This window comes from Passer montanus, unplaced genomic scaffold (assembly GCF_014805655.1).
Source record: "Passer montanus isolate IOZ18808 unplaced genomic scaffold, ASM1480565v1 scaffold32, whole genome shotgun sequence".
NCBI lineage: Eukaryota > Metazoa > Chordata > Aves > Passeriformes > Passeridae > Passer > Passer montanus.
This window is the reverse complement of record NW_024367930.1, coordinates 7,358,975-7,383,545: the sequence shown is the minus strand read 5'-3', so window position 1 is coordinate 7,383,545 and position 24,571 is coordinate 7,358,975. Positions and strand designations below refer to the sequence as shown.

At 39.6% G+C, this 24,571-nt stretch overlaps 1 protein-coding gene across 5 annotated transcripts in view; it reads right to left on the bottom strand.

Moving 5' to 3' along the window:
- Nucleotides 1–24,571, bottom strand: part of ELMO1 (engulfment and cell motility 1) — a 301,412-nt gene that overhangs the window by 218,866 nt on the left and 57,975 nt on the right. For 4 of the 5 annotated variants that reach the window (XM_039715063.1, XM_039715065.1, XM_039715066.1 and 1 more), the window contains 3 exons: nucleotides 19,240–19,280; nucleotides 18,244–18,316; nucleotides 4,860–4,910 (listed from right to left, as the gene is read on the bottom strand). In XM_039715063.1, the coding sequence (XP_039570997.1) occupies nucleotides 4,860–4,910; nucleotides 18,244–18,316; nucleotides 19,240–19,280 (165 nt within the window). The remainder of the gene's footprint in view (nucleotides 1–4,859; nucleotides 4,911–18,243; nucleotides 18,317–19,239; nucleotides 19,281–24,571) is intronic. The other variant, XM_039715067.1, reaches the window with a different exon arrangement.

Sequence of the window (24,571 nt, the reverse complement as noted above, 5' to 3'; positions counted from 1 at the left end):
GAGAGGAATGGAGGTGTGCATACATTACATAACCATCATTTTACACATACACATTCAGCAGACCCACCAAGGTTGACTAGCATCTGATGCCACATAAGCAAAGAGAATATATTTTAATCAATACATACATTAATGGTTAACATTTTTTGCATGAGCTCTGAAGCACAGTTTGTACCTCTGAAGCCCTTTACAGATGTGATACACAAGAGGTCCTGTGGAAACATTACAGGCAATTAAGGAGGCAGAAACAGGGAAATGGTTATCTCTAGAGTCTTGCACTAAATCAATGACAAAAGCATTGCAGATGCATAGCCAAATGTATTACATAAATATGACTTAAAATAAGGCATATGCAATCACTAGCCACTTCTCAATGCTTTATAAGCATTTTTTCTTCTATCTGCATTTGAAACAATCTCTTCCACTTACTATTTAAAATGTGCCTTTTGAAACCTGAAAACATCAGATTAAACCTTTCTATATGAAAAGACAAACCCCAACTCCACTTCTCAAATCTACTATGAGCAGAAAAATGTAAAAGTGGCTAATTGACCCCCATGGTCAGTGCTTGTGGTATAAGTTTTATTTAGCAACTAATTTACCATTACATGATAAATATAATCACAATTACAGGTTAGAACTGCAAACAGTTATGCATTTACAGAACTTCAAATACATGTTCAAGCAATTGTAGATCAAAAATTCTAAACTAGATCCTCAAAATTTTACTTTGAGGATTCAGATGTATAAGCAGAAATAGGTTAAAAAACTCTTTACCCTTCCTAGCCTCTTTAGATGACATATAAAGAACATGTCCCTCATACCTGTAGAAGCATTCAGACAAAATACTGCGATGACTATCATCAAACACCTTTTTTTACATGATTGATTGTTTTACACATGCTAATACTCTGCCTACAAAAAAATGACAGGTTTGAGAACTCAACTGATCTCTGACCTGGGGATAAAAAAAAAAAACCATGACAAAAGCAAATTAACAGGCCCCACAAATACCACACCAGAAAAACCCCCTTTACCGAGGTTTTAAGGTATGTACCTCATAAGCAAGGCATTTTTTTTTAAGTGCCCAAGAAGCTGCTTTTAATAAACAGTAAGTGATCAAGTAATCAGTTCTGTTTGAAAACCATTAAATTAAATAAACTACACTAGTTCCTTCAATTTAATTTTCCCAGTATTTTAGCATCTTTTTTAAATGATTAGTCATTTGAAAAAGGATTTGCAGGATCTGATTGAAGGAATCCTGCAGTTTCACACACTAAAAGATTGGACTTTGCTTGCTGCATTGCAGGACACAAAAGTCCTTTCGGATCAGCCTCACACTCGGGAGCAATTACAGCTCATTTATACACCTACCCACCATGCAATGGAATATGGTTATCACAAAAGAGACAGCAGCAATACAGCATTTCAATTGTCACATACATTCAAACACAAAGAAATGTTGCATAAGAAACTTTTCATTCGTCCCTTCAAAAATGCAAATGGACAAAGGGGGAAAACAGGTCACGGAAAACTGCAAAAACACACAATAGCCCAAAGAATTGGTAAGAAAGATGATAGGAGAGGTTAAAATAAATAAGAAAGATGATATAGGAACAAAGATAATATGGGAGAAATCCAATCTGCACTCAAGTTACCTAGGAAACAGAGTGTCTGTGTGGTGAGCAGTTTATAGAGGAAAAAAATAGCATTGTTTAGGAAAAAAACAGTCTTTCAGAGAATCTCACAAACTTAGCAAACAGACCTATGGAAACAAAGAAGCAGTTCAAATTCCCACCAGGCCTAATGACTGGCGTTTGCAAACTTTTAACTCAAAGAAATTTAAAATAGGCACATTGTAAATCTCTCAAGGCAAGCATTTATAATGGATTTAGCAGCACACCATAACTGCAGTTCTGCCCTTGCAGTATTAACAATGGTTTTCAGATAAAGGTCCCTGTATAGGCACACAAAATAATCTAAATTCAAGATTAAAAAAGAGAAAGTATTTAACATTTATATTCACGGATTTAGATTTCAAATCCGCATTTTAAAAAAGTCAGCCCAAAAATGCTAGTTTACTATTTCTAGATAAAACTATCTTTCTTTCCTCTCTCTTTTTAATCTTTAAGAATAGTGACTGGGTACATGAGCAATAAATAATTTGAGGCTAATGACAGCAAAACTCAAAAAGATTGCATATCATCCTTCTCACCCAGTTTTCTATTACTTAGGCCATGCAACCCTAAAAGATACATCCAGACTACTGACTGTCATGGTTATAAGCTGCATAAAAATTAAGGACTAGAAAAGCATTTTAAGCTCATGCAGCCTTCAGAATGGGTCAACAAAACTCCTCTCAACTCTTCAAGGAAAAAAATTTCTTCAAAAGGCTTGTAAAGTTCAGGAGAATCCTTTTTTTTTTTCCCCACAACAGCCAGGAAGTAGGCAGCTCAGACCTCCCTGAAACTACAGGGACACATCCCAGAAAGTGCATAATCCATATGTGGCTTCTCTTCATTTCTCTCAATCTTTTTCTCCTTTCCTAAATAATCTGCCTTTTCATAAAGTTTTTTTTTTTTTAATTTTTTTTTTTTTTTAGTATGATTTTGGTTTTTTGGGGCAAGAGAAAAGACAGTTTCAGCTTTATCCTGTTGTAGGATAGAAAACAGAGGGGGTGGGGGGGGAATTCAGAATCTTAATGTTTTCACATGATGAGAAAAACATTTCTCACCCAGCACTAACAGCTAGGAAAGCATCTTTCCCATTTTGTAGGAGTGTATCATGCGGCCTGTTCTTCACATTATCTCTTCCAGCTACAGTTGCTCTCATACAGGAAATGGACATGGAAACAGATTGCTTGTTAACCTGTTAGCTTTTCAGGGTAAACGACAACCATTGTGTGGGTCACCAGTTTAAAAACCACAACTTGGAGGCCTTTATCTACTTTAGGTACTGAGATGATGAACACTTTGACAGTACTTTAAAAAGCAAAGAGACTAGAGTGAGAAGACATGCAGAACTTCAATTTTTACCTATTTAAAGAATAAAAATATTTGCTAATCTGACAAAAACCGATCTGTTCCTCCTTCCAAGATACCTCTCTGATTCTGGGAAAAGTTAACACAAAATTTTAAAACATCAGGAAGTAGGAAAATAAGCACTGGTTCAGACAAATATCACTACTGGAGAATAGAGAGTAGACCAGCCTTCTGTCTTAAAACAGGATGGCTGAGTCACTCATAACTGCAGGCCAGTGCCAGAGCAGTCCATAATTTGTTAGGTAACAGGCAATATCTCAATATCTGAAGGACTCCTGACTTGATTAACTGACCCCAAGGCAAATCCCCAAAGAAACAGAACAAGCAGATGATAGTCCTAGAATGATAGGTGGATGCAAAGCCCAACCTTCCTGACCACTGGTAGTAACAAAAAGCATTGTATGTCCAAGATTTGTCTTTTGTGTTTCATGTGAGGTTTCATGCACTGGTAGTAACAAAAAGCGTTGTATGTCCAAGATTTGTCTTTTGTGTTTGTAGGTCCCATTTCCAGTTGCACAAGTGATCATAAAGCCAGCCAGCCATCTCCACAGATCAGTCACAGCACAGCCTCTCTTCACGTGAGGTTTCACCGTGCAGCTGGTTGTGGATTTTGAGATGGGAGAATTCCATGAGTTGTTCCTATGCAGTTAGTCCATGTTGTGGTTACACCAAAACATGATGCACTGCATTTGGACTACATTGGTTCTTGATGAAGCACAGATCCTGCTTTGACTTCAAGAGATCCCTCCTAAGTCTGGGCAGTACTGGAGGGGATATTTGTTATGAAGAAGTCACAAAGGTTAGAAGGAGCTGGTGCTGGGGCTGCCTCTTTCTGAGAAATTTCCATCAAAAGGGGCTTATTCTATCAGAAAGGGTTTTCCCATGCATAAGGGTGTTTTGGTGATATATGCCAAGAAGCTATGGAATCACACAGATCGTGACAGAGCTATGGTCTAAAACTGCTGGTTTTTTGGGAGTTTTTTATGTCTATAAAGCTTTGAATATAATGACCATTGAAAAACATGATGAAGACTAATAGAAACCTGTTGTCTTTGCCCAGTTGGCTGCTGAGAAGTGCTTTCTGTAGAGAAGCTACTGGGTGGCAGAGTTTGGGCATAAGAATGCTTCAAACCTGCAGAGGCTAGAACACCATCATGAAGAGGTAAACCATTTTAATGGCACACTAACTACATTTGTCAGCAAGGAAATTGGATTGCTGCTGCCTTAGACATACATCTTCCAGGACTAATAGCGGTTTTCAGCATGTGGCAGCAGCACTGCTCAACTCAGCAGGAAAACAAGCCATTACAGGGCAACCAGCAACTCTGCCGAGCTGGCAAAGAGATGTTGTAGGGGGAAAAAAAAGCCAACAACAAAGAAACCCCAGTAAAATCTCAACATTACAGTTGTTACTCACTGAACACAAAACCAGAGATCAGGAAAGCTCTGACCTGAGCCACCCAGCAGAGCTCTCCATGATTCAAATCCCTGGCCTTCCTCCTGGCTTCCTGGTTTTGAGTTGTGGGGCAGAAAAAGAGCAACTTGAGGGAGACTGCAATGTCAGCAGGGAAGTAGGGATATCTTGTATGTGAAAACTGTTCCCAGTGGAAGTGAGACACAAAAACCCACCCAATTCTGCCAACAGGATCACGAAATGTCACTCAGAGTTATTCGTCCTGCCTCCATAACTCATAACCTTTGCTCCTAGAGGATTGTGGGATACAGTGGATAAAGCTTAAATGTACACACACTAGTTCACAGTGATTTACTAATTGAATTTTCACTTTGAAGGAAGAGAAGAAAAGAACACTGACTCACCGGAGATGTTGTTAATCGAAGGATGGCTCCATTTTTTATTTCATTACGATTCTGAAAGAGAAAAACCAAAGGTTTTACTTAAGACTCACACACGTAAAAAGATGCATTGAAACATGCATTGAGCAGAATGTAATGCTAAACCAGCAACAGTGCTTTCCCCATCTGCATGCAAAAGCTTCCCCCTTTCAGATGTAAGCATCTATTTTCCTCATTTCAACAAATAGGTTGAATTCGCATGACACTTAACCAGCCTGAACTCTTTCAAGAATGACTTCATGTTTTTCAAAGTTTAGCTTCCACTGGCAACTTCTAAATATTTTTTTGAAATATACTGTCCATGGTGTCTGGCTCTGGTATTGCACATACTTGAGGAGTTTGTAAGTTTGCTGAAACCTGTCATTAAGCATCTGCAGGATTTAGAATTCATCCCACTGGCTCTTTATTTTCTATAACAAGAACATGCTGACTTAAACCACTGGAACCTACCCACTGAGCTCTGCCACCACGACTTTGCATTCTTCCTTAAAGTGAAAAAAGCATCACTGTTAGCAGAGTAAAGTTCAAACATGCCATAAGTCCTTCTCCTTGCCCAGCTGTCAGAAAGAGAGGGCATTTAACATTTTCTTTTGGTTAAGCTCACACAGCCATGGCGTAAGCTATGGTGTACACTTACAGCATCCATAAAACCCTGTGGTCAAAGCCCACGTGCAAAGCTTCCCCTCTTTCAACAACTACCTCCTATTCACCACAGGGTAGGAGAATAAAGTACCTACAGCACTGAACACGCTGACAGGCACTGACTGTGTGCAGCACAATGCACAGTCACAATGCCAGTCATGGTTCAGCAGTTGTTCATGAGCTGACACTCTAATCTGTCAGAGGAATTGGAGGAATCCCTAACAGTTTGAGAGAGAAGAGCTAATTTTGTACTGAAGACCACATTGCAGGCTTTCTGCAATGGTGTTTAGCCAAGAAAAAAATATGAAGGTGTATTTCTCCTCTGTCAGTTTTTCCCAAATTTATTTCATCTTTCTTGTTCCCATTCTGATACATCTCAAATCCAAAATGCTAAAAACCAGATAAATCTTGCCTGAAACCAGGTCAAGTAGTCCCAAAATAAAACTCCAGTACATTGTCTCATTCTTGGTATCCAAGTCATCTGTGGGATTGGTTCTAGCTACCTCAAAGATCACTCTCCACCCACAAAGACTTCTTCACTCTAACTGAAATAAATGAAGTGCCAGACAACACAGGGACTACAAGAGAGAAGCTTTCTTACAGCATCTTTGCCTGCATATGCAGCGACTCTTCTCAGCCCTCAGCAGTCTCCTCCTGCCAGAACAGCCTCAGGGAGGCCAGCCAGGCTCCACTCAACACAGGGGCAAAGAAGGGTGAGCAGCTAAATACTGGGTGACTTCCCACAGCACTAACAAAGTGCCAGATTTCCTCCACTTGTAGTGGAGCAGCACCAGACCCAGCCACATTCCATCATGTCTAAGGAATCTGTGTGAAGTGGCCATAGTGCATTTATGTGGTTTAATCTCAATCAGTGCTGAAACAAACTCACTTCACAAACAGTTGTGGTTGCTAAAACTGCTACCACCTCCTGGATTCGTGGGGCTGAATAAAAGTAATTGCTTTGGGACAGACAATTAGCATAGGCTATATCTACCTCTATCAGCAGCTTAGACTAAGCTACTGGACTTTAGCTGCATTAGGACAGAACTTTTGAATGTACATATACACAATGTTCCAGTTTTACTTGGAAGGCAGCAAATCACAGCATGCAACAATATGAAAACCAGGAAATCAACAAGATTTAAACAACTTGAACTGCAGAAGTTAATCACATGCAGAAGTTAAAGTTCACTGACATATTTATAAAAACAATGGAGATTATAAGTAGACTGTTCTCAAACATAAATAAGAGAACACAGAGAGGCTTATTTTTTTAGGTAGCAAAAATTTAGGCTTAGTTTCTCATGTTTCCTGCTGCAATTAACATGAACTACCAAGTCAGATATACAAATGAAGTTGTGGTTTGTTTGTGACAAGTTAAGTCACTTCTCTGGGCCTCAATAAGCATCTCTGCAAATACTTAGTCCACTGCAAATGAGAGGTACTGGGCATAGCACAAGCATCGTGATCTTCAGAGACATGAGGAGGAACAGAGGAAACAAGAGGAACACACAGAATAATTAAAAGTATCACTGGACATTTTTTTGGAGTCTTTCTGTTTAATAATGAAGATGAATCTAAAATGCCAAAGCTTTCAGATTCAAAGGTGTAATGCTTGTCAGAGCCCACAACACATAAGCCCATGGACCTTTCATCATGTCTGGCTCAGAGCAAGGTGTCTACGTCTGCCCTATACTGTAAATTCAATCACTGTATCACAACAGAAAGAGCTCATCTTCAACTCTCAGTTTAGAAAAAGGCTTAAGGAAAACTGCCCGTGCCTTATCTCTGAAAGTATTCAAAGCATAAAGTCTCTAGCACAGCAAGCTAACCAAAATTTGAAAAAGGTTAGCAGTTATCCAATTAAAAAAATATAATTTTGTTTATCCATTCTAAATATTGGCTTAATCACATACCAGGAAACAGCATGTAAGAGTACAATTAAACCAAGAGGGTTTCCTACATTAACTGCGTGATGCAGTAGTCAGCACGCCAGTTAATTTTAATTGCAACATTTACACACAGTTAATCCTCTTAGTATTAAGGATAGAATCCTGTGGATTTCTTTTCCAGGATAACAGAACATCATTACAGTAGCCCAGCTTTGGCAGTCAAACGCATCATTGCTATTCAGGACAGAACTCACCCCCACCTACAGTAGACAAATAAAAAATAATAAAAAAAAAGACAAGAACAGGGCAAAACAAAAAAAAATCTTCCAAGCTATTCCTGACCTGTTTCTTAAGCATATATTAAGTTGGTAGATATTTATCATGGTGTTGGTCTGTATTAGAAAAGCTTAATCCTGAGCGGTGAAGGAACTAGTGAAATGGTACCATCCAAAATGTCCCAAAAAAAACTCCATAAAAAGAAAATAGATCTGTTATAAATATTATCCAGGACAAAGACAGCAGTTATATCAAGGACAAATAAGCCCCTTCTACAATATTTTATCTAGCAAGATATATTATATCACAAGACAATTTTTTTTCTAATGGAGTAGGTAATATTTCCAAGATGATATTTCAATCAGACTACTTTAATGAAGACACACAAAGAACATAACACAGCAGGAAGTAGGGGACACCTGGAAAGTTCATCCTGCATTCAGATTTTAGGACCTTCTGCCTTCTAACTTCACCAGCTGCAGCAACATGAACCTAAATGACCACAAATGCTTCAGAAGGCAGGAGAAGCAAGGAAGGAGAGGCAGTGGGGTAGCCCTGTATGTCAGAGAGTTTTCCATTCTCAGAAAAGTAAGGAGGGGGCTCAGCAGAACTGCTGTCCTGGAATTATGGAGGGGAGATTTGTGCCTGTTTAGGAGCCTGGTTGACAGAATCCATAATCCATCGGGAAGCAGTCCTGAGGGTCAAAGGCTGGACATCCTGCGTGAAGAAAATCTTAAAAGCACAGAAGCAGGCCAATGCAAGACAAGCAGTGGAAAACACCAGCCTGGCTGCAAGACGGAAAAGCAGTGGGAAACACAAACCTTTGGCTGGAAATAAGGAAAAAGAAGAGAGATTACAATTAGCTTTGGAAGAAGGGGCAACACATTCAGGAGTGCTACTGGGGTGCTGTGAGGTTGGGCAGGGAGAAGAATAGAAGGGTCAAAGCTCAACTAGAACTTAACCTGGGGAACTACAGGCCTGTCAGTCTGACCTCAGTGCCAGGGAAAGTCACAGAAAAGATCACCTTGAGTGACATCATGAGGCACATACAGGACAACCAGATGATCAGGCTCAGCCAGAAGGGGTTTATGAAAAGCAAGTCCTGCTTGACCAACCAGGTCTCCTATGCAAAAGTGATCTGCTCAGTGGATGAGGGAAAGGCTGTGGTTGTTTTTCACCTGGACTTTAGTAAGCCTTTTGACACTGTCTCCCACAGCATTCTCCTGGAGAAATTGGCTGCTCATGGCTTGGACAAGTGCACTTCTGGGTAAAAAACTGGCTTGATTGCCAATCCCAAAGGGTGGTGAGAATGGAGTTACATCCAGCTGGTTATATCTAGCAGCTGGTCACCAGTGGTGGGCCCCAGAGCTCAGCAAGACAGAGGTCAGTCTCTTTTAAGTAACAATCAAAAGGATAAGAGGAAATGGCCTCAGGTTGCACCAGGGGTGTTTTAGATTGGATGGTAGGAAAAATTCTTCACAGAAAAGGGTTGCCGAGCACTGGAACAGGCTGCTCAGGGAAGTGGTTGAGTCACTGTCCCTGGAAGCATTTAAAAGATGTGGCACTTGGGGACACAATTTAGTGGTGGACTTGGCAGCACTGCATTAATGGTTGGACTTCATTATCTTAGAAGATCTTTCCAACCTAAACAATTCTACGTTTCTGTGACCATCTGCCAGCAGATTCTGCAGATTCTCAAAGCTCTGCTTTCCTATGCCACTACTTTGCCTAAAACACATGCAGGAGACTTGCACCTAGAAAGCAGGTCTCAAGCATTAGCAGAGTCCACCAAACCATGCAGAGGGATGAAGGTAAGCAAATTCACTTAAAAAAAATCCTGTCAAAACAGTGAAGCTGTTTATTCAGAGCTTAGCTGCAGTGACACTGGAAAATTTATGAGGTAAAATAGGTTATTTTGCTACACATTTGTTTTATCATTTTAATGATCTGTTATACCCAGCAAAATGCCTCAAGATTCAGGTCACTCTAACTGGTTGAAATGGAATGTTTTCTTAACATATTTGAGGAAGACCTAGAAGCATTTGTTCCCATGGTTATAGCTCACTCAGCCTGTTCTTTAACCTTGACCAAACAGCTTTCTTCAGACTTCTCTAATCACACTAGACAATAACAGCCAAGAAATCTAAAAGTCTTCTTGTGTTTATTACTGTTTCCATACTGCTGTTATTTTGTTGCACCTTCCTCCAAATGGACATAGCAACAGAAAATTAGAGCTGTGAAATACACTTTAAGTTTATGACTCCATTTCATTCCCACAAGGATGAGTTTGTGCAAGTTGTAGATGAGGACAAAATGATACAAATATTAGAGTTATAGAGTTCATTACCAAGTTAACAGCTCAGGAAAGAGAAGCAAAGTTCTTGCTGGCAGATCTCCCTTAAAGCACAGATTCAGCATGGTACAGGATCCAGTAAACACCAGGAGTCATCAGAGGTGGCACCAGGAACAGGAGACACAGTGTGTCAATGCCACAACACAGGAACTCCATGTACCCACATACAGGGCACTGAGCACAGCTTTGATCTTCACATCTTAGGAAGGGCACAGTAGTTTCTGAGAAAATGCAGAGAAAGGCAAGTGTCCAATGGGCTTCAGCAGCTGCCTCAAGAGGTGGGGTCTCCTCAGTTTGGAGGGACAAAGGACGCAGGAAAGAATATAGTGGACAACCAGAATGCAGAACTGTTTTTATGAAACCCTCCAGTATGAGAACTTAGGGGCACTTGATGTAATATGTAGGGGGTCAGTTTAAAGCAGATAGAGCTCTTCATTCACAAGGCAGTAAACTCTTCAAGCTTGCTGTCAGAGGTTATGAAAATAGGCTGTATCAGCAGGTTCAAGAAGAGATGAAAGAATGGCATCAACTTTTTGCAGGATATTAAATAGACTAAGTGTAGGTGCAGCCTCCAACATTTGTAGTACCACAAATGCAAATACTGAGGAAGCATAAAGATACTGAAAATAATAATCAGATCACTACCCTGAACATCATTTGCTACTGCTAGAGCTGTAGCAGTAGCTACGAGATGAGATTTCATTTGGCTGACTTGGTAGGGAATTTCTTAAGTTTATTTTTAGTCACCAAAATGTTTAATAAGATGTAAGCTAAGTGATACAGATAATTACCAACATTGTACTACTTGCCATGACAGAACTGTACTGTTTTAGAAGAAATACTGATGCAATTAATCTAGCGATAAAATTTCTTTTCTGGGAAGTTATTGAAAAGAAGGGACAATGTCTTCTGGTTTTTCCTGTTATAATTCAATTATAACATTTTCCTTTAAAAAAAATTAGTTTGTCTGAAGATCCAAAAAAGAGGATGTTTTCTGTGTGCTGTTTATCTGTCTCTATTCAAGGATTACAGAAGCTGGTAAATAAACCAAGTCAGACCAAGTGGTGCAGTTTCAGGCTGTACATTAGCCAGTGCAATTCTACAGCCTACAAGAGGCACAATTCTGCACACATCCTTCCAGTGCAAGGGCCTCCAACACTTCCCTTACATCAGATCTATCACCACACAGCAGCACAGACAACAACCTGACCTTGAAAGGTTAACACTTCCTCTCCCTTTCATTCACAAAAAGGAGGAAAAGAAAAAGTATTCCAGAGTATTGTTTTCTCAGATCCATGACTTGAACAAACCATCCAGCAACAGTCGCTAGGATGTTAGTGAAGCAAAGAGAAAGAAGAAACAGAGTAGAAAAAGAATGCTCAACTACCTATTTCTCCAGAAACCCACAGAAATACCAACTTGACTGCCACTTAAACCACACCCTAAGAAAAAGACCAAACTTTGCATGATTTACCCATCTGCAAGAGGAGTGATCTACAAGGACATCATTACCAGGCACCACTTGTTCTGCAGAGCAGCAGTGGTATTACACTTCAGGCAGACATCCTCCTGACACATTGAAAGAAGTTACACACAAGTTATTTTTAACCTGGATCAGTTCCCCAATTCAAGCAACCACACAGACACACAGCACAGTTGTACCAGCAACAGGGAAGGGGTGGGCCCAAGACAAGCAGCCCTATCGTCCTCTGATAAGTTCCAACAGAAGAGCTGCACCCTGAAAAATAAACATCAGGAAATGACTGACTTAGCTGTGCTCATGCTATTATTAGTAAGATGATGTGGAGAAATCAGAACAGGGCTGGTATGGATACAAAAAAACCCAAAACAAAAACCCACCAAACCCAAGTAAGGATTATCAAATTGAAGTCGGGTCCTTAGCACAGGTTACCCACCATATTCACTCATACCAGCACCGAGGGTCAGCACAGCAGCAGTGGCTTCTTAAGCAGATGCTTAGAGACTAAGTGAATACTGAAGCCCAGACTGTGGCTCACAGTGTGGCTCACTTTTGCCAAATCAAAGCACAGTTGCCCAGATTGCTACCATAGAGTCTTGCTTTTCAACATCTTGCTCATCCCTACTACTGTTATATGTAGGCACAGACAGTTGTTATCAGTTAATAAGAGAACTAAAGCAGATGAAAATGTTATCATTTTGGGGGTTTCCTGGTTTGCACAGTAGAAGACAGGAATAAGCAGTATAGTATAAGCAGGAAAAGTGGGCCAGCTCATTTTGCAAGCACCACATTTGGAGCCACAACACTGAGACTTGTTTAAGGGAAAGCCTGTAGGTGTTGTGCTTCTCTCGGACATACACCCCACTCCTACACCCTTCCTGTGCCCTTCTCTCACTCCCAGGACTGCAGGTAAAACATCCCTTTTCCATTTTTGACTACAGTTGGAGCTTGACAAAATTTTTTTCTAAGTCAACTTAAGACAGTTCCAGAAACAATTGAGGGACAGCTCACAGCTGTTAAAAAAAACAAAGTTCTGTTCTTCTTCCTACCTTTCCTTTACTTCTTTCTTGTGTACAGGCTATTCCTGGACATGATTCAAAAGTCCTGCCTCATCCCTGCATCAGATCAAGCAGCCTTTTTGCTAAGCAAATTCAATGAATTAAAGTGGCACAAAATGATCCCCTCCTTGCCACCACCTTCAAAAATTGTCAAAAAAACCCCCAAAACCCAAAAAAAAGAAAAGCAAATTAAAAAAAAAACCAAAAAACAACAAACAAAAAAAAAGCCAAACCAAAAATATTAAGTGGCAGGATCTCCAGGGGAAGGGGAGCACCTTCAAAAATTGTCAAAAAAACCCCCAAAACCCAAAAAAAGAAAAGCAAATGAAAAAAAACCCCAAAAAACAACAAACAAAAAAAAGCCAAACCAAAAATATTAGGTGGCAGGATCTTCAGGGGAAGGGGAAAGGAATTCAGAACCATCCTCTTTCAGTGCCGACCTGTTATGTCTGTTCAGTGCACTTTGGTAAACCACTCATTCAAACATTCAAATAGGTTGTTCTTTAAGCGTAAAGATGAATTAGAGTATTTTTCTGTTGGTCAAATCTTACTGAACTGTTTGCCATCAGCTGAACCCAAACAGTTGTACTGTGTCCCTGGTGTGCCAAACCTATCTTCAACTGCTCCAACTGAAAGCTGAACATTTTCAGAGCCTTTCTTCTCTAGTGATTAATTATGAGTCAAAGTTACAAAATTAATTCAGGAAAATATGTACAGATTTTTTTTTAAAACCATCCCACTTGACCCATCTCATCAGCCTTGATATGGAACTAAGGAACTAAACAGAAGATCACCATAACAATTATTTTAATAGGAAGCAAGGAGAAGAATTAAGCTGTTTATACAAAAAGTATAATAGGTGGATATGACATAATTATTTTCTTTAGAAAAACTAAGGAACTAAACAGAAGATCACCATAACAATTATTTTAATAGGAAGCAAGGAGAAGAATTAAGCTGTTTATGCTGGGGCCAGAAAGTATAATAGGTGGACATGACATAATTATTTTCTTTAGAAGATTTAGTATAGACCAGAAGTTCTACAAAAGAAGTCCTAAGAGAACTAAAAGAAGGATAACCATTACCAACTGTTCTTGAAATCAGCCTGAATGAAGGAGGACTGAAAGTGATTTAGTATACGGATACTGAAGTTTTACTTCTGTTCACTTAAAAAATATACTAGTGTTCTCCAAGACTTTACTGGAGTCTACAGGGCAGTGTTACCAGCATCCATCAAGCAGGCAGGAGCACGGCCACTCAGATACCATGTGCTGCCCTTACTTTATGGAATTTCTGCAGGACTGTGCAGATGCCCCAAAACAGTAAGAAATTTGTGAATATGTGGGAAATACCACCTTTTATAAGTGCCAGAGAAAAGGGAAAGCCAGGCATGGTTTGATCCAGGCCAAACCTACGATCTGTCATTTATGTAGCACTGTTAGTAAAAGTATTATCAGTAGTGATGCAAAATGGAAAATGAAACAGCTCTCTTAATACACTTCTCCAGTTCCCATTCCTCATGCTACTTTTCATTCTCAGTTGCTTAAAAGCACCAAGTCCTTCAGTGAATTAGGAACCTTCATTATTAAGAATGTTTTCTTACAACTCACTGAAATTCAATTAATCAGTGAAAACAGACGAATATGAAAAACGTAAAAACTCAAAAAGTCCCAACTGTACAAATGGCTCATTTCTTGTCCTGTTATTTGCATACCACTCCCACGCAGGGAGCCTGTAAAGGCATGGAGGAATTTCACATGAATATACAATTACAGGTTTTGTTCAGCAAAAAATAGGTCACGAGCAAAATCACCTTTGAAAAAGAACAAACACCAGAGACTTCACTCAGGTTCCCAGCACTGAGAAGGGGGTTAGAAAGATGTCCCATCTTCAAACACAGCACAGAGTTGAATAATTACAACAAAAGGAAGGTGAGGCAGCTCTTCTTGCAAAACAGAATTAAAACTTTCCCAAAACTAATGGAGTAAACTCATTGTCTGCTCCCCTCCACTTCAAGAAATAAGAATGAAAGGGAAATGTAGGAGATAGGAAAGAAAGGGAACAACCCATGGGAAGTCTTCTGATGCATCCAAATTGAAAAAGAACAAACATAACAAAATTGTGGCAATAAAAATCGGTTGCATTCAATATACAGATGAATGAAACGTCCTTTTATTTAAAAGATAAAAAAAGTCACTGTTGTCACCTCTGCGTGCTCAGTGCTGGCTCACAAACTCCTCAGCACCAGCAGCCAACCCTTCATTTCTGAGATTTGCTCAGGTGGAGGGCTAAGAGCGACCACATTCTGCCTCCAGCAGTGAAACCAGCTTGAACACATCCTTCCCCAGGCAAACACAGGATCTACCAATGGATCCAGAGCTGGTCACTGTCTGCAAGGCCAAGGGTGAGCAGCAATGAGGGACCAGCCATACCCACCGAGCTGCAGCATCAGCCACTCGAATGTCTGTCCCTGCACTGCCCATAGTGCCAGCAGAGGAACACAGCTAACAATTACCTGAGCTGTGGTTTTCAGCCAGGGAACACACATAGCACACAAAATTATACAGCCATTTTCTACTCTTCATATAGCATTTCCTTTTCTAAACCTGAGTCCCCCAGGTTATAGTGTTCCTGAGTCACTGCACCTGATGCACACAAGCATCTAATTCAGGTTCAGCCTCGACAGACTGAAGCAAAGGTGACTTATTTATTCTTATCTTGTAGTATCTAGCATGATAAGATCCCAACTCAGAAGTCAGGCTTTTAGACATTTGACCTACCAGAAAAATGCTCTTTCATGATATGCAAAGCCTTTAAAAACACACATACACCTATTAACGTAAAACATTAATTAAAAATCAAACACTTTGAGATGAGTACATCAGACAGATTTTAGCTCAGGCACTATGAGTGCTTGGTTTTCTTGTTCGCATGCTCTCTTCTTGTATTTCTCTCATTTTTAGAAAAAAAGGCTAAAAGACATAATTAATAATTTCCACTGCAGTTTCAGGGGCACAGATATAGCCATACCATGACCCCAGAGGCAGCAGCCAAAATGGGATCTGCTGTGATAAGCCCTATCTCTAGCAGGAACCCTGGCTGACTTAAAATGTTTTAAAAGACCTCACTTATACTGCCTGAAGGAGTTATTGCTATATCTGTAGAGGCATTTTTCCAAATAATATGGCCAAAACATAAATAAATTAAGAGACAGAACTGCTTGGGTGTTGTTTTTATTTATGCATAGTATAATTGGGAGATATAGGTTCAGCTACAAAAGATAAAGAGTTCTGTACATGACAGCCAAAACACAGATGGGCTGTTTGCCACCAAAAACAAAACTACAGTTGTAAGCCATGTAACATTTGGACATTTTCACTTCAAAGCTTCTTGCTACTGTATACAAGAATTCACTAATTGCTTTTCTTTCTGGTAACTTTAAAGACAGTGATATTTTAAAGAGGCAGCTCAACCTGGAAGGCAGTCTCTGCAGAAACATGACCTACAGATAATGTTATCTGCATACATACAGTCACAAAATTCACCTTTAAGAGCTGTGAAAAATATTTCTTATGAGAAGCTGTCACTGCCACAAAAAAAGCTCTGCTCATATCCATTAGTAAAACTCAGATCAAAGCAATGTGGATTTTAACAATTAAGTGTTGTAGCTTCCTTGAAGTGCATGTGTTTTTCCTCATGCCTAGTAATTTTCATGTTTTAATTCAGACAGCAACAATATCCTGCTGAACACAAATGAGGGAAAGTATGTGGAAAGGGTGATGGCCTATATAAGCCTCTCTTCACAGCCACTATCCAACAACCAGCTATAAACAGTGAACAATATCTAATGAAAGTCACAGACATCTGAGTAATTCTAGTGGCATTTAGAGCTCTTCTCTCTTATTTATGTGACTCAGAGTCAGACACTGCATATTTCCAGTAGGGAATAAACAAACTCAAAGTCCTCTCTGCAGTACAATCCAAAATGTCCTAGAAGACCATAATTTTCCATCCTTATTGCAAGTTAAAGACAGCCAAAAACCATCAGGCTCTCTTTTATGTGGAACGGAAAAGACTTCTCCAAAGCTGCAGAATCCTATCCACCAAAAGTGGAGATAAAACCTGAAATATCCCTTCAATTGCATCAGGACAAAGACCTTGAAAAAGCTGAACTATTCACTCAATCTCCACTTCTTGGAAATACTGCACAGAGTTTAAATGCCAACGGGCAAATTCAATTGTGCCTGCTTTATTGGTAAACATTGTGTCACCATTGAGGGCAATTAGCAGAACAATCTCACTATTTAATTTGGTGGAGGCAAAACACAGAAGTCAGTAATTACTTCAACAGGTTTCCTTGTAGTGGCCTTTGAAGTGTCTGTCAATTGAAACTTGAAAAGAAAGGAGACGAAAAAAACCCAAAACAACACACAAGCAAAAAAAGTGGAAGACTCAAAAAAAAAAAAAAAAAAAAAAAACCCCAAAAACCAAACAAAAAACCAAAACCGGACATATTGAGATGGTTGTCCACGGTGGCAAGCAGTTAAATGAAAAACTGAAACAGCCCAGAAAAACAAACAAACAAACAAGCCCAAAAAACCAAGCAACCAAAAAAGCCACCCCACATCTTATGAGCCACTGTTCTTGCTGTCTTGTTAAATTTAGTCTTTCCAAATGCTTAACTGTGCCTAAGTCTCCTTTATTTCTTGGGTGTGGGTATGAACTGCAGCAAGAGAAAACTTAGCTCATGTCTCAGTCGTATTAGCAAACCCTAAAGAACTGTAACATTCAAAACAAAACCAAGACATGCCTCCAGAGCAAGCCAAACTAAAGTGATAACAAGGTGAGCTAGAGGCATCTATATCTATGCAGTTAAGCCCAGAATCCACTGAGATTAGGGGATTTGCATGTGGACTTCAGCAGGTTTTGAACAGCAAACCTCTGCAGTACTACACGTACACTCTTCCAAATAGTCTTTTCTTTGTAATTTCATCAATTTTACCAGCAATGCTAGGAATGAATGTTCTACTTGGTCCCATTCACATGATCATGTCCCATATATTTATACTAGACATTCCATTTTTATTACAGCTATAGCTTTTTCATTACTCTGTGCTGAAATCATTGCATCACTTGATGAATCACCTATTGCCACACTATACGGGGACAAAAAAATAAGCTAACAGAACTTACAGAACTGGATAAGGACAAGACAGCAGGGTAGGGAGGGAGTAGCAAATATTACACAGTCACTGAAACTTATTTCTACCTGCTCAGCCAAAAAGGAAAGTGACATGCAGTGAAGATCTTCTCACACTTCAAAGAGCCCTTCATGTTTTAAATATTTCAGTTTCCTATACACCACTTGTTAGGAGAATACTAAACACACAAGAATACCAAAGTTGAAGGGCTCAGTGCTCAAGTCTCAAACTCAACTAACATGAAGAACTTTGCACACTTGGACTCCTATTTGCTTTCCTAACAGAAGAAATCAGTTAAAAAGTCATTAAATCAGGTCTCCTGTACCTACGCTCTCAGTGGCATTGCATTATAGAAAATATATTTTCACATATTTTAATTTAAAATAAATGATTGTGGCAATTATTTTTATAGGCTATGCAAGAATTGCATTTAACAATTTACCCACCTTCTCAGTGATGTAGAAATTAGAACTATCAGCATGCTGCAGTGCAAATTGGTCATGATTTGCAAGAGACCACCTTAGAAATATGAAAATAAATTAATCACAAAATGAAATCTTAACTCAAAAAGTACCCTTTACATAATTTTAGTATGACCAAACAAGTGTCTGTCATTCCCATGTATTTCTCATACTTCTCAAAGTTTTCCCTAGCTTTCAATTACAAGTTCCAAAGTTTAAGCTAAAAGCATGCTTTTAAGGGAAAACCTCAGTACAAATACATCCTAGTGATCTTTTTTTTTTGCAGTAAGCAAGACCACTAAGTCATTAAATTTGACCAAAAAAACAAAAGTGCAGTACCAGAAGTTTATGTTACCTTATACAATACACAATGGATATAGTATTAAGTTGATATATTACATTAGGCATAAAATATCACCTTCTTAGCTCAACAGCAATTTGATGAATATAGCTAGTTTCTCCTGTGTGGTAGCACTTGCTTGAAACAGGTTTTTTGATTAATTCATTAAACTTAATTCAAGGTATTTGTATAAGCCAATTATTAGTATATAATACAGAATCTGCAATTAACATTTCGGTTTCATATAAACAGTCACATCAACTGGACCACCTTACAGCACCCCCTGGTCTCAGTGCTCAAAATTCAGATCCAGAGGCAGTGCTTTAGTCCCTTAACCCATGAACAGCAGGGACCACAAGCCAAACTGAGTTGGCAAAATGCATCTCTGTGCAGAAAGGAAGGAAGCAGTCAAAATGAGAGCCACCCCCAAGATGGAGCTGCTTTGTTAGGAGCCTCATCTTGCAAGCAATTGATCCAAAATGCACTGCAAATTCAAAATTTGAAGCTAACAAAAAATATTTAAGAAACTAATGACTAGTCATACAGGATATCTAGATTTTTCTTTGCAAAAAATTATCTCTTCTTTGGTTTAATACCTCAAAAAGCACTGTATCTAGTGTGTACTATATAGCAGAACTTACCCATCACAGACTTCTTTTATTATTGAGGACAGTGGCTTTTTCTGGTAAATGAAAAAAAAAAAGAAAAAGCAAAATCAGTGAATTAGAATAAATCTTGAGTTCTTAGAATAAGATTCCAAAGCCAGTAAACACAAAGAACAAAACTTGTAGCATTTAATTATTTATTTAATGTCAAGTGTGAACGGATCCCAAAATTTTCTGCTGTTTTGGTCTCATAAAGGTATAAAGAGAGCAATTCTAGCCATATGCATTATGACATTATCCATTATTTTTGCCAATCTTAGCCCAGATAACAAAAACTCAGTTTTTCAACTGAAAATCAAAAGGGTCTTTTGTGTACACTGTATCTCATTACCCAACAGAAACAGAAGATTTAGATATCAACACCAGCATTTTCCAGGAATGGCATGTGAAACCAGAAGTCATTCAATAGTTTTAAACCTTCTTTTGTTCCTTTCAGAGATGGTCATATGATGACAGTAATCCTCTCTCTTAAGTGCACACATGCAGCTTCCCCTCTGATAAAACACCACCTGGAAGGTGTTAGAATCCCAGATGTCTCAGTTCTGCTTTATTCTCTACATCTGTGAGCACAGGAGCATTTGGACTGACTCAAAACAGCTCTCCTGCTTTGGGACCCAAAATAGAAAAGAAGTCTAGCCTGTTGATGTTGCAACGCTTTGAACATAGTTATAAACACAGGGTGCACACACAAGTGTTTTTAGAAGACTTCTGGCTAAGAGCAAATGCCCTTTTATGTCCCAAACCATAGATGAAATTGCATGGCAGAAAGAAACATGCCAAATTTCATGACCTGAGTGACTACTGAGCCTTTTTCCCCCAATACTGGATGATCACACAATGTCACATACATGTGTTGATTCAAAAAAATTCCCAGAATCACCTAATCATCATAGGATCTCCCTCTCTAATTACTTCCACTAATAACAGTTCACTGAATTACTAAAAAGAAAACAAACAAATACAGAAACCCCACCCATTAATTCAAGGCTATTGTCAAAATAAGCTTTTCACCTTTCATTTTTATAGAAAATTATTAGTGGGAAAATTAACTCAGTATCAGGGAATGTTATGTGAAGGAAAAAACATTTTTCCCTTGAATCTTGAATTTATTTTCTGTGCTTCACCACTGCATAGACAGAAAACCAGAGACCGGACTCTTTGGCCAGGTCAGGATCAGAGAAGGATTTATTATTTCAACAGTCCAGTCAACTAAACCAGTTCATAAACAGGCAGAAACATTACACAAGACCATTTTAATCAGACAGGAATGAAAGCACCTGCTGCAAGGATTCTGTTCCTGCTTACCATATTGTCTCAGTCCTTGGTTTCCTTCCTTCTTCTTTCACTGCAATTTCTGGTTTCACATGACCACCCAAGATGATCTACACCAGGGAAGTTAATCAAACTCAAAGCTGGCCCCGGAGAAGGTGGGGGAAGGGGGGAAAATAGTTTTCCCCAGGACTGATTTCCTCACCTGCCTGGCTATGTACCTAAATGAGTAGCAAACACCAGCACATGGGAGAAAAGGCAGAGGAGAGAAACTGCTCCATTCTGCAGCAGGAACAGGTCCCTTCTCCAAAGCAGCTTCTCTGTTGTGCTGGCTCAGTTTTTTGCATAGCTGCAGCCAGGCTGTGGAGTACAACAGGCAGATCACTCCAAACAGAAAAAGTGGGTTTTTCTCCCAGTTTTTTGGACTGATCATTTCCTCAGTCTGGATTACTGTGTCACTTGTGTACAGTGTGCATCTACTTTAACCTGCTGTCCTCCTCTCTGAGGGCTTTTTCAGCTTCTGCAATCGTGTAAGAACAATCCCAGCTTCCAACTGCTTTCTTTCCTCTACCTTTAAAGAAACAGCAACAACCACCGAACAAAAAAAACCCAACAAATTTTTTGTGGAGGGACAGAGGGAAGAGCACAACTTTGCCTAGAGCTAGATAACTTCAGTTTGCCTTTCAGCACACATGTGCCAGCCTGGTAGCAAACTGCTGCCAAGCAGAGTGCACAGCTCCGCATGCTGCATCCCCTTTACCTGTCAGGATATGCTGTAGGTCCTGTTCTGATATTTCCATATTTTGACAAAATTTTATCGGGGTTATTAATTACTTTTACAAAGTAAACAGAAACCAGCTCGCAGATTCAATATAATGGAGGACAGAAAAAGTAATTGCTTTTTCTTCTCCTTATTTTTCATAGGAACTATAGTTTCCCATTAGAAACTATGACCAAAAAAACCAAAAACCAACCCAAACTAGGAATAATATAAAGGCTGAAGGCTGGATTAAATTAGTTTTTAAATCATTATTTTGGTATTTCTAAGTTCTCTATACCATTAACTTTTATGTTCTTTGTCAATCCCATTCACCTCCTAGCCCCTTTGACTATTCTACACCACCTTATTATATGACAAAATCTGACACTAAAAATTTGGGCAAAAAAACCCCAAAAAACCCCTGCAACAAATCAAGTAGAGCCTGTAAAGTACAGCTAAAAGAAAAAGCAAATGGATCCTCAATAATAAAAATTATTTGTGCAGCCAGCCTCTCATTGTACAGCTTTGTCCTCCTGTGGCATTACTGCTACAGCACTGATGTCAGTAAGCACAACCCATGATGAAAGAAGCAACAAGATGAAAAAAAAGTGGAACTCTTTGGGACAGAGTTTGCAATTAGCAATTAGATAACACTTTACAAATTGATAAATGTAAAATAAATACCACCACAGCAATAAGTCATAATAAGTACTAGGAATAAACTGCCACACCTAATAATCCCTTGGGCTACACTCCCCCTACATGTAAGTCTCCAGAAGATTCTCCAGAAAAAATTCTTTCCCCTTCCCCAGCTGGGAGATAAATTGCTACCAGCAGGTTGTTCACAAGAGGGGTGTCCCTGCAAGCAGGCAAGGGCTGCCATGACTGCCTCTGTGCACTCTCCCAGGCAGAGGCTGGTTGGCAGGAGGCTGCTGCAGGGACACTCTGGCAGGCAGCACACAGAGCTGGCAGCAGCAGCCCAGCCACCCTGCCTGCACAGCCAGGCCCCCTGCCAGCAGAGCCCTGCCTTGCTCTGGGAGTGACAGGCAGGTGGGTGAGTGCCCAGCTCCTGCTGCACTTCCCAGCTGGCTCACAGCCACCCCCAGAATCCTGCCACAGTCTGCGAGACACAAAAATATGTTTGGGTACCAGTGTCAGGACATGACTGTCTACTGCACGTATAGGACCACAGCACTACCAGGAAACAAAGAAAAGGGAGCTATTATATTTTTTTCATTTTTTAACCATGGAAAATGAGATAAAAGTCTATTTCCATTCTCTGCAGAGTAATTCCACTTGGCAGGCCATTCAAAGTCTCCCTTTTTTTGTTCCTGGCTCTAAATATCTGCCAAATGTCAAAGGGCATAGATTTGAAGTTTTTGTTACCTTAACCTTAATAAAATTCCGTTTATGGAAATTTACCTACCTTTGCTGCATTTACAGTTCCAAAAAGTCAAATTTACCTTATTAGTCAATGTACTTCAAAGAATTTCTTACAATCAGTCCAAAAATATTTTGAAGTTTTTCCTTCATAGAAACAAGTACTTTGTGCTAGTGCCTTTTTTTTTGTCTCTATGTCTCCTCCTAGACTTGTAAAAATGAAGCGAGCTTTTACACATGCTGAGATGCTCATTTAAAGCTCTAAGAACATCAGGCTGTTGCTTTAATGTACAAAATAACAGAGATCAAAGTAAACTTTGTGCTCCCTACAGGAGATAACACCGTCAGCTCACTTATCACAGTATCTGCACGGAACACATTGATTAGAATAAAAGTATTTCCCTAGGGCAGGTATTAAATTGACAGCTGAAATTAAGTGACACTGGGGCACTATGGCCTCATGACTTACTGATCAGCACACAAGGGGAGAATCCTGACAGTGACACAGAGCACAGGCAGCACTACAGCCAGTGCGAATTTACACACCTGGTAAAGCTCTATCTGCATTGACTGGTTAGCACAGATATCCAAGATTCGTGCATGGCCCTAATGACATGCACCACGCAGGTCACCAGTTCTGAGCTCACCTGCACGTATCTCAGCCATGTCTCCGTGTTTTGTTTGCTGGGATGCACACAGATCCTGAACTGGAGTTCTTGAGCACTCACCCTTGCTACTTGTGCAGTATTTGGTAGCACTTCCAAAGGAACTTGCAGAGCACAGCCTGAGATTTCCCACTCTAATTTCCTCACCAGTTTCACCCTTTCATGCCTACCCCTACGGAGAACTTGCAGGGAACCCATCTGTAGGAAGAACTAAGCACAGGCGTGCAAGACTATGAGCCGGGTTAGTCCAGACCATTGTTTTGCTCCAGAGAAATCATGGGATGAGCAAAAGCAAGCAAAGAATGAACAATATATCAATGCTGACCGAGATCTAGGTCCTGTTCAAACCACTAGTAGTACTCCAAATCAAACAGCAAGTGTGTGTGTGTGTGTGTGTCTGAATGTGTGAACTGTAAAGAGGAAGCCTAAACACAGGTAGAAACCTGTGTTACAAGTTTAGTTCTAATATATTTTATGCAATACCAGGAAATTGTAGACAGGTTTCTTTTAGGCCAAGTCTGAATATCTTTCCTTTCTACATGACTGATTCATCTCTCTCAAAGAGAGATTCATTGCACTTTCTTTTTGCATAGGTTGGTTTGTTAGGTTCTGCTTATTGGGGTTTTTTCTGGGACAATGATTGGGATATCCCCTCTCCCTGTCTGACACCTTTTAACGGCAGAAGTAACAAGAAAACCTTTAACTTTGCTGTCTGTAAGCCTATCGGAGAAAAAAACAGAAGATGCAGCACATCTGTTAGTGCGAAACAGCATTAAAAAAAAATTCAGTTGCTGACATGTGCATCTGTCACAAAACAGAACTAGTCAGTAAATACAACATTCTGCCTTACAATTAATGCTATCATAACACTAATAAATCTTTCAGTACTAAAGGTTTTTTTTATGACTTTCTAAAAGCAGAAAAACACCTCATTTCACAATCAGTGGAGGCTTTACCTGTTACTGTCATGCACCAGGGTCCACAGTGGACTGGTGGCAAACAGTAATTGCTTTTTGCAAGGACTCTTGGATCCGTGACTACCTAATTCAACACTGGTTTCCTGTGGTGTAAGAGACAAGGTATTTTGAAAGGGGGAGATGCTGGAGTGCTTTGGACTTCAGCCTTCTCAACCTGCTCTGAACCACTCTGGGAATCAACACCATTGACTACAATGGAATTCTGCTGAGACCAGACTTGTTAACTTATTATCTGTAAAAGATGAAAGGGAGGATTT